The sequence below is a fragment of the Hyperoodon ampullatus genome (assembly GCF_949752795.1).
Source record: "Hyperoodon ampullatus genome assembly, chromosome: 5".
NCBI classification, from domain to species: domain Eukaryota; kingdom Metazoa; phylum Chordata; class Mammalia; order Artiodactyla; family Ziphiidae; genus Hyperoodon; species Hyperoodon ampullatus.
The window spans coordinates 128,447,908-128,458,846 of record NC_136918.1 but is presented as its reverse complement, the minus strand read 5'-3'; the positions used below and the strand labels follow the sequence as shown (position 1 = coordinate 128,458,846).

Here is a 10,939-nt window from a genome sequence, read left to right as displayed (position 1 = left end):
TTGTAGTCCCAGCGATGCCGCCGCTCCCTGGGTGCAAAAGTGGGGTTCCTTGACGTTTGTGCCAGACCTGGCCTACGTCCTGCAGCTGCTAGTAGGTGGAAGAAGGCAAACTGGGTGGGAGTTGATTATTTCTCGAATGAAGAGAATGCGCAGTTCCCTCCCTAGGCTCTGGGGAATTGAACCGCGCGTTCCAGATCACCTATTCCGGAAGTGTGAACCCGGGTTCCCACTGAGAAGTCTCTAAGGCTGGGGCCGGAGGGGGGGTGGGGGTTGGTGGAATGATGGTGGAAGGGGGAAGGGCGAAGGTTTAAAATGCAAACCCATTTTAAAGTCAATGGCCTGGAAAGTGTCTCCTAGCTTCCTCGCGCAGGCACGCTTTCTAGGGGACGCGCTGGCCCTATCAAGGTTTCCCGAGAAAAGTTGGGGCGAAGAGAGAGCACGCTGCAGCAAACCGGCCTGTGGCAGGCCAGGGAGATGGAGAGGTGGAGTGGGGTATTTTTCTAGAAAGGGGAGCCCTGGCTCATCTCCCAGATTGAAGAGGCGGGCGCTGGCGGGGGTGGGATGCGGTGAGAGAGGGGGCCGGCGCAGGGACAGCCCCCCGGCAGGGAAATCTTGGAGAAAGGACTCCGCTCTCCACCCCGACCGTCCCTTCTGGAAACTTCAGCCCCACGCGCGAACTGCGCTCCCGCAAGAAAGGGGCGGCGGGAAGGGACGGTAGTCCGGGAAGGCGGCGGGGGGAGAGCGCGGTGGCAGGGAGTACCTTCTCCCAGCAGCAGCCCCAGACGTACAAAGTGCTGCTCACAGCGCCTCTCCTGCGCCTTCCGCCCCCAGACTGACGAGCCAGTGGCGCCGAGCCAGAGCGGAGGCCGCCCCCTCCCCCGCCCAGGCCCGCGGCGCAGAGCGCGGTTTCGCTCCGACTGAGTTCAGGGGGCGGCGTCCCGGGGATAGAAAGGCGGCCAAGAGGGAGGAGAAAGGGGGTAAGGGGGGGGTGGGCGGAGACATATTCAAAGACTATAAAAAGGCGGCCCGGGCTGCCCCGTTCTTGCACTCGCTGGAAAGCGGCTCAGAGCCTGGGGCCTTTGCATAGCCAGGGCGCGCAGTAGGGCCGAGAGGACAGAGCCCAGCGCAGAGCGAGGTGCACCGCGACCGAGGCGGAGGCCGAAGTGAGGAGCTCCAGGCGCCGATCCTCGTGTGGCCCGTCGCCCCTCTCCCGGAGGCGTCCCAGGGCGCTCCGTGTCTCCGCATCAGCCACCCCGCCAGAGCCTGCTGCGCGGTGCCTCCAGCTGTTCGCTAGAAGAAAAACTTCCCGCGCGCCGGCAGAACTGCAGCGCCTCCTCTCTAGTGACTCCGGGAGCCCCATCTGCGGCTGGCTCTGCGCGCACTTTCCAAGAATCATAGCAATTGTTAATTTTAACAATCCCGAGGCAGGCCAGCGAGGCTCTGCGCTCCGGACCCGAACAATAGCCCCTTCGCTCAGTGCGCGGCGGCGCGCGGTGCCTCCCGGGACTCGGGTGCCGCGAGCGGTCCCCGCGGGGTTCAGAAGGCGCACGGCAGGAGGCGACATGGGGAACACGGCGCGACGGTCTCGAGGCTCGCAGCCTGCGCCCGTGCTGCTGCGGCTGCTGCTCGCCGCGGCCTCAGCGCTGCTGGTCGTGCCGGGCGTGCGCGGGCGCCCCACCGAGGAGGAGGAGGAGCTGGTGCTCCTGGCACCGGAGCGCGACCCAGGACACAGGACCACGCACCTCCGCCTGGACGCCTTCGGCCGGCAGCTGCTGCTGGAGCTGCAGCCGGACCGCGGCTTCCTGGCCCCCGGCTTCACGCTCCAGACGGTGGGGCGCAGATCCGGGCCCGACGCGTCGCGTTCTGATCCCGTTGGCGACCTGGCGCACTGCTTCTACTCTGGCACGGTGAACGGCGACCCCAGCTCCGCCGCCGCTCTCAGCCTCTGCGAGGGCGTGCGCGGCGCCTTCTACCTGCAGGGCGAGGAGTACTTCATCCAGCCCGCTCCCGCCGCCGCAGCCGGGGAGGAGCCTCCGGCGCGGCCCCAGTTCCATCTCTTGCGGCGGAGGCGGCGGGGTGGCGGCGGCGCCAGGTGCGGGGTCCTGGACGACGAGACGCAGCTCGCGGGGGTAGCGGGGTCGGAGGGCGAACACGCCACGGCGGAGGGGCCATCGCGGGACCGAACGACACAGCGCACGGGACAGCCAACAGGTATCATTCCCAGAAGAGTGGTTCCCACTTGTCTCTCCATTCATCTCCCTCTCCCTACCTTCTCTGTGCTGCGCGACTTGAGGGTAGAGTCCTGTTCGCAGACGCGAGCCTATGTCTGCGGACAGGACGGAGACGTGGTGTGGAGGGAATGCGGCTTAAGCTTTGGGGTGGTGAACTAACCAAAGCCTGCTGGAGCAGTTAATTCCATTTGCCCTAATAATGAATGATCAAGACAGGACAGAAGTTATCAATGATGTTTCTGCTAAGGAGAAGCGTTGATCCGGAAGGGAGAGCTGGTAACCCAATGGCCCCCACTTTAGTTGAATGTGAGCTTGTGCGACTTCTTTCCACCTTGTTCATTTCTTTTTAACAATTGTGCACGTGTCCTTTGGTCGAGTTGCAGCTTCGCGCTTAGTTTTGTAACCGCTGCCTGTTCGCGCACCCTGAGCCCAGAGGAGGGCAGAGATGGAGGGGGGAGGAGGGATAGTGACCTCAGAATGTGCAGCCCGCGAGCCTGGACAGCTGCGCTACGATCCCTGTTCTACTGGCCTCTGTTCCCTTCCCCCCTTTAAGAGTCTGACCCCGACCGGCTGGCGGTGGCGGGGCCCCTCTGCAGAACCTGCTTGGGAGGTCTCTGCCCGGCTCGCCCCGCCTCTCCGAGCCTCCCACTTTGCGCTCCCTCTCGCGGCCATAATTCTGCTCGGAAGCACTGTTGAAAGTTAGTCACCGGTGATCCTTCCTGCTCCGCCTTCCCCTGTTTCTCTCGGTTGTGTGCAGTGCTTCCTGTCTAGTTCTTTTCATTCTGTCACTCACTGGGGTGCCTTGTTTCTTTCTTGAACTTTCTCACGTGGCTTGTAAAATGTTCCTCTTCACCCCTGTACGTCCGCTCCTTGAAGCGGTTACGTGGTCAGAGCCCAGTGTAGAACGTCCCTGGGGGCTGGGTCTCAGTCAGGAGTCAGAGGGCTCTTTTCGAAACAATCAGCCGTGGCCCCGTGGTCCGAAGCAGGAACTTATTTCCCTGGGGTGGTGGGAGTGGGGCAGTCGGCTGCTTGGCAGACTGGGTGGTCCTTGTGCCCGGATTTGGCAAGAGCAGACCACGGCAGGGACCCGTGGAACGAGCGAGCAGTGCAGTGCAGGCTGAGATTCCTTCAGGCCCGGCCCCTCGGCAGAGGCCACAGCCCAGTCCTGGGCCTTCCACGTGGAGCCCGATGATCTCATTCAGGATTTGATTCCTGGCCTGTGAAAGAGTGACTCAGGGGCTCTGCCTGCCCACCTTGCTCCAAGATTTTACTACAGCTGGGGAGAATGGTTGCGCACACTGCCTTTTTCAGATTGTATGATCTCAGAGAGGACAAAAGAAATCCTGCTCAAAAAAAAAAAAAAAAAAAAAAGCCTGACCTGACGCCCCTCAGAGGAGCACATGGCCTTTTTTATTTACAGTAAAGGAGAAAACTTTAAAAATAACATTTTCGGTGAAAAGAAATGCAAATATTTTTGTTATTGTTGCTCCAGGTATATTTTTGTATTATTTTCTTTGACTGGTTAGGCTTTCTTTATATACTCTGGGAAGGTAACTATCCTTGGCTAAACTGCCCATGAACAAACTATCTTCCTTGTGTCTTTACAGGAACTAGAAGCCTAAGAAAGAAGCGATTTGTGTCCAGCCCCCGCTATGTGGAAACTATGCTTGTGGCTGACCAGTCCATGGCAGAGTTCCACGGCAGTGGGCTAAAGCACTACCTTCTCACCTTGTTCTCGGTGGCGGCCCGGTTATACAAACACCCCAGCATTCGGAATTCAGTTAGCCTGGTGGTAGTGAAGATCCTGGTCATCTATGAGGAGCAGAAGGGGCCAGAAGTGACTTCCAACGCCGCCCTCACTCTGCGGAACTTCTGCAACTGGCAAAAGCAGCACAACCCACCCAGTGACCGGGATGCAGATCACTATGACACTGCGATTCTTTTCACCAGACAGGTGAGAAGAAGACATTGCCAATGATGAGAGTATTCTCTTGCGAATCAGTTTTGTAATAAGCAAACGTATGTAAGGCATTTTACCAATATTTTTGCACTTATATTTTTTAATTGGCTACCATGATTAATCTTCCTTATTCCTTTTAATATTTTAATATCTCAAGTTTCACAGTCTTATTTGAATAGCATTGGGGAAAATCTTAAAGTCACACAGAGTACTCCTAAAAGAACGGCTCAACAACAATGAATGTAGATGCCCTAAAGCACATGTGAAGTTACACCCTGCCAAAAAGTTAGATCACAAGGTTCGTGCTCTGTCTCTGTTAATACGGACATACCTTTGCTCCTTGTAGGACCTGTGTGGCGCCCAGACATGTGATACTCTTGGGATGGCAGATGTTGGAACTGTGTGTGATCCCAGCAGAAGCTGCTCGGTCATAGAAGATGATGGCTTACAAGCTGCCTTCACCACAACCCACGAATTAGGTGAGTCTGTTTTAGAGTGAGAGTTAGCCCAATTCATGAATTCAAATTGATAAATTATGTATTAATTTAAGAGGGAGAGTCTGCAGGTTATATTGCTCTTTTAAGGTGCCAAATCTCCCTAGAAACTGCAGAAAATAGTTTTCCACTCTTCTCAACATGGTCATTTTTGTTAGAGTGCAAAATAAGATAGTAGGAGCTATGGACACATTTGGAAATTTACATGTTTGTTTACACCCTGTGAAAAGTAGACATTGTCTCTAAAATAGATTATCTCCAAAACACATTTCTTCCTCTAGAAATATCACTTTGAGACAAATGAATCCCTGTTGGGGAAAAAAAATGCTGCAAATGACCTGTATTTTAACGTGGGTTTCGGATGTCTTCTTAGGCCACGTGTTTAACATGCCACATGATGATGCAAAGCAATGTGCCAGCATTAATGGTGTCAACCGGGATTCCCACATGATGGCGTCAATGCTTTCCAATTTGGACCGCAGCCAGCCCTGGTCTCCTTGCAGTGCTTACATGATTACATCATTTCTGGATAATGGTCATGGTAAGATGCTCCAGCTACTCTTTCTAGATGTTATCCAACCATCCACATGTAGGGTACTAGTGAAACCAGCTCTTTCTTTCTTTTCTGTCCTTTTTATTTTCCCTCCTTCAAAATGACTTTCATTGTCAACCGCATGCATTTTTAGATCTTAATTTCCAGTAAAAGATAGTGCTTCTGGTCAGGTAGCTCCCAGAGTACATTAACTTAAGTTTTTAGCAGAACAATGATTTCCTGTCATTGTTAATGCAGAAATATCCCATTGAGAATAATATCTTAATGATAGTTTAAATCTCTCTGACATTCTCCCCCCAAACTCTTCAGCTTTCAAATCGCTTCGCTATATATTATTGCTTTTGGTAAGTATTTTCTGAAACTGATCTACCCCCTGCATGCTTTAATTTGCTATTTCTTAATATTCATTGGCATTTTTCCTTGCAGGCGAATGTTTGATGGACAAGCCCCAGAGCCCCATACAGCTCCCCTCTGATCTCCCCGGGACCTTGTACGATGCCAACCGGCAGTGCCAGTTTACATTTGGGGATGAGTCCAAACACTGCCCGGATGCGGCCAGCACGTGCACGACCCTCTGGTGCACAGGCACCTCTGGCGGATTGCTGGTGTGCCAGACCAAACACTTCCCCTGGGCCGACGGCACCAGCTGTGGAGAAGGGAAATGGTGTGTCAACGGCAAGTGTGTGAACAAGACTGACAAGAAGCATTTTGATGTGAGTTTTCCACTGCAACACACGCTCCTTTAAAATTCAGAATTGAAAGAGACCAAGTGATGCTAAAACATTAGATATCACGTTAGCATCCTGACCTGTGGGCTCTCGCAGGGATACAGGATAGAGTCGTATTATTGATTCTTTGTCCCATGTCTTTCTCTTCTATTTCCTGAAAAGGTCTCCGTAGAGGTTTCTAACGCTGATCATTTGTGTCTCCATTTAGACTCCTGTTCACGGAAGCTGGGGGCCGTGGGGGCCCTGGGGAGACTGTTCAAGAACGTGTGGTGGAGGAGTTCAGTATACAATGAGGGAGTGTGACAACCCGATCCCAAAAAATGGAGGGAAGTACTGCGAGGGCAAGCGCGTGCGCTACAGGTCCTGCAATATTGAGGACTGTCCAGAGAATAATGGTGAGTAGAGAGAAGGTGAAAAGGATGCGCTGCAAACGGGTGGTTGAAGACCGGAAACGGATAACACCATCGTCTCCTTCTATTTCCAGGAAAAACCTTTAGAGAGGAACAGTGTGAGGCACACAATGAATTCTCCAAAGCTTCCTTTGGGAGCGGGCCCGCGGTGGAGTGGACACCCAAGTACGCAGGAGTCTCACCCAAGGACAGGTGCAAGCTCATCTGTCAAGCCAAAGGCATTGGTTACTTCTTCGTTTTGCAGCCCAAGGTAGTGACTTTTCTTCAGATTTTTTGCCTAAGAAACAAGGCCTTAGCTTGCTCCCTTTTCATGCCAGCTCTGTTGTACTTTCTTTAATTTATATATATATATATATATATTTATATATTTATATATATAAAGCTGAGCTTTTAATTTATTTATTATTTATGGCTGCATTGGGTCTTTGTTGCTGTGCGCGGGCTTCCTCTAGTTGCAGCGAGCAGGGGCTATTCTTTGTTGCAGTGCGTGGGTTTCTCATTGCAGTGGCTTTTCTTATTGCGAAGCACGGGCTCTAGGTGCGAGAACTTCAGTAGTTGTGGCATGCGGGTTTCAGTAGTTGTGGCTCGCAGGCTCTAGAGTGCAGGCTCAGTAGTTGTGGCACACGAGTTTAGTTGCTCTGCGGCATGTGGGATCTTCCCGGACCAGGGCTCGAACCCATGTCCCCTGCATTTTCAGGCAGATTCTTAACCACTGCGCCACCAGGGAAGCCCTAATTTATATATTAACGTGTTCAATTTCAGGTTAGAACTGCTTTGCTTCTAGATACATTGGCAACTGCTTGCTTTGAGTTTGGTGCTGTTTTGGGTTATGAATGAAGCTTGAATCCAGTGCTTATGATTCTTGCAATGGTTTATTATTACTCCTATATGTGAAGAAAAGCCCTTTACCCATGGTTAGGTAAAGTATGTGTTAACATGGAAACCATCCAGTGGTTTTGGAAAATAGTTCAGGTGTGGCCCGAAGTACTTGTCACTGGGTGACTAGCAGTAGTATGTGCAAATGGGCTTATTAAAATGAAAGTCTGAGCATTGAGAGCTCTTGTGTTTGAGAACATATACTGAACTAATGGAAGCATTGTTTTGCTGAGGAGATGAATCTGGCTCTGAGGTAGAAAATGGAATTGAATTTGGTTGAAATTATCATGTGTCATTATCACTGTGGGCTATGAAAACAGTCTTCAGTTGCAGATTCAACATTCAAGTGATTTATTCAGCACCTGTTATTGCCAGGTAGTATTCTAGATACTGGGGATACAGCAGTAAGCAAATTGACAAAAAACTCTGCTTTTGTTGACCTTAGCTAAAAGTGAGATAGGATACAAATAATCAAAATATTTATAATATTTTCAGATGGAAAAAAAAGCCAAAGAGAAGGGTAGTGTGTGCCGTGTTATAGAGTACTATTTTAATTTTGATAGTCAGGAAAGCAAAGATGTAATGTTAATGAAGAAAACTTTCAGAACTATCCTAGCATCATCTCTTGCCCTTGTTAATGTGTGACACCAGGTACGTGCCCTTCCTTTTTCAGGTGGTAGATGGCACTCCTTGTAGCCCAGATTCCACCTCTGTCTGCGTGCAAGGACAGTGTGTAAAAGCTGGTTGTGATCGCATCATAGACTCCAAAAAGAAGTTCGATAAATGTGGCATTTGTGGAGGAAATGGATCTACGTGCAAGAAAATATCAGGATCAGTTACTAGGGCAAAGTAAGTGTTAAAATGCCATACTCCCAAAGGTCTTATCATTTCGATGTAACTTTTTACAGGTCTGGTAAAAATTACATTCTTAAATGATTACCTGGTGTTTCAAGCTAAGTATTGATTATATGATTAGCTGGTGAATGAGAGATTTTTATATCTGTTTTCCTTGTCTGCAGACCTGGCTACCACGATATCGTCACAATTCCAACCGGAGCCACAAACATTGAAGTGAAACAACGGAATCAGAGGGGATCCAGAAATAATGGAAGCTACCTTGCCATCAAAGCTGCCGATGGCACATATATCCTGAATGGCGACTTCACTTTGTCCACTTTAGAGCAAGACATCACGTACAAAGGTAGTGTCTTGAGATACAGTGGCTCCTCTGCAGCATTGGAAAGAATTAGAAGCTTTAGCCCTCTCAAGGAGCCCTTAACCATCCAAGTCCTGACAGTGGGCAATGCCCTTCGACCGAAAATTAAATACACGTATTTCGTGAAGAAGAAGAAGGAATCTTTCAACGCCATCCCTACTTTCTCTGAATGGGTCATTGAAGAGTGGGGCGAATGTTCCAAGTCATGTGGACAGGGTGTACAGAGAAGGCTGGTGGAGTGCCGAGACATCAATGGGCAGCCCGCTTCAGAGTGTGCAAAGGAAGTGAAGCCGGCCAGCACCAGACCTTGTGCGGACCTGCCTTGCCCCCTCTGGCAGCTGGGGGATTGGTCGCCATGTTCCAAGACTTGCGGGAAGGGTTACAAGAAGAGAACCTTGCAGTGTCTGTCCCATGATGGGGGTGTGTTGTCTCACGAGAGCTGCGATCCTTTAAAGAAACCTAAACATTACATAGACTTTTGCACAATGGCAGAATGCAGTTAAGCAGGGGCAGTGTTGAGGGAAAAAGGCAGTGGGGAAGGGCTGATGCACTGAAATCAAGAAGGCTGGAGGAATCCAGTGCACCTTGCCGATGATCAATGAGGTGTGCCGATGAGTTGGGAGGTACAGGTAGGTAGAAAAGAAGTTAGATCATCAGAACTGCCTTCCAGTTACAAAATTGATAGGGTAGTTTATGAGGATCATTAATAACTGACCAATAAGATAGCATGAGAAAGCCCCAGGGCGTTATTATTTCTTTTGTTAAGTCTATGACAAGTTTTTACAAAAATAGAAACAATTGTCAAAGTAAGTGTAAGAAATATTACAATCCCTGTTTCCTGGTACTGATGAAATACTTTGTATCATGGAGGTTGGGAAATGAAAAGCAGGAGGAAGATGAGATTTTTGGTTTAAGATGTGGCTTACTTTACCTCACTACCTATGGAGGGAGAAAGGAATACACATAGGATCTTTGACCATCACTGTTCCTAACTGCTGTGGTTTCAGAGAATGTTTATGCCATCTCTTCTGCTGAGAGTTAAGAATTCAGGACTGTCCAGCATGAGAAATGCTTAGCAACGTCCAGTGACTCAAATGACTCCATCTTTCCTTTCTTGTGCTGTTATTGTGTCTTTATTTGTGAATTCATTTTGACGAAGAAACAATTCCATGTATTTGTAAAAAACAGCATTAAGTCTACAAGGGGAAGAAAAGCAGTGATGTATCAGATGCTGGTAAAAGCTAGGGGAGGCCCGTTGATCTGAGTACCTCCTACATTTCTTTCCTCCTGATGTAAGCCTACTTAAGGAATGTGGATGTGGAAAAAAAAAAAAAACAACAGTTTTTGTCTGAAGAAAGTAAGATCACACAAAAAGAATGTAATGCCAGAACAAGAATGGGGTGTGTACAAGGGGGTCCCCAGTGTTTGGGGACATTGAGAACACACATCTCACGGTGGGGAGGCTACTGAGGGGTAGCGGGTCCATCCCCAGCAGCTGGTCCAACAGTCATATCCTGGTGAATGTCTGTTCAGCTCTTCTACTATGAAAGAAAATGACTTTTTTCCATATGTATATAGTAAAATATGTTACTATAAATTCTATGTACTTTATAAGTATTGGTCTGTGTGTTCCTTCTAAGAAGGACTATAGTTTGTAATAAATGCCTATAATAACATATTTATTTTTATACATTTCTTTCTAATGATAAAACTTTTAAGTTATATCGCTTTTGTAAAAGGTCATATAAAAATAGAGTATTTATACAATATATGTTACTAGGAAATAATAAAAGGACACTTTTTGAACATGTGTCTATTTTTTTTAATGGGAATTAATTCCTGGGTAGGAAATCTGAAACACAGATTTTGAATTTTTGTTTGTTTTGTTTTAAAAATGTCTGGTTTATTACCTTTTTAACACTGATAAAAATGTTTCATTGCATACATTTTTTTAAAACATCTTTATTGGAGTATAATTGCTTTACAATAATGTGTTAATTTCTGCTTTATAACAAAGTCAATCAGCTATACATATACATATATCCCCATATCTCCTCCCTCTTGCGTCTCCCTCCCACACTCCCTATCCCACACCTCTAGGTGGTCACAAAGCACCGAGCTGATCTCCCTGTGCTATGTGGCTGCTTCCCACTAGCTATCTATTTTACATTTGGTAGTGTATATATGTCCATGCCACTCTCTCACTTTGTCCCAGCTTACCCTTCCCCCTCCCCGTGTCCTCAAGTCCATTCTCTACATCTGCGTCTTTTTTCCTGTCCTGCCCCTAGGTTCTTCAGAACCTTTTTTTTTTTTTTTTTTTTTTAGGTTCCATATATATGTGTTAGCATACGGTATTTGTCTTTCTCTTTCTGACTTACTTCACTCTGTATGACAGACTGTAGGTCCATTCACCTCACTACAAATAACTCAGTTTCATTTCTCTTTATGGCTGTGTAATATTCCATTGTATA

The 10,939-nt window shown here is 48.6% G+C and overlaps 1 protein-coding gene across 1 annotated transcript; it reads left to right on the top strand.

The window, feature by feature from the left end:
* Window positions 1-1,523: 1,523 nt before the first annotated feature.
* Window positions 1,524-8,971, top strand: ADAMTS1 (ADAM metallopeptidase with thrombospondin type 1 motif 1; the record flags this gene model as incomplete). The annotated part of the gene is made up of 9 exons (XM_079705533.1): window positions 1,524-2,211; window positions 3,839-4,185; window positions 4,538-4,670; window positions 5,059-5,226; window positions 5,665-5,951; window positions 6,175-6,361; window positions 6,451-6,626; window positions 7,926-8,101; window positions 8,272-8,971. The coding sequence occupies exons 1-9, from the start codon at window positions 1,563-1,565 to the stop codon at window positions 8,969-8,971; spliced, it is 2,823 nt and encodes a 940-aa protein (XP_079561659.1). The 5' UTR covers window positions 1,524-1,562.
* Between the last annotated feature and the right edge of the window lie 1,968 nt (window positions 8,972-10,939).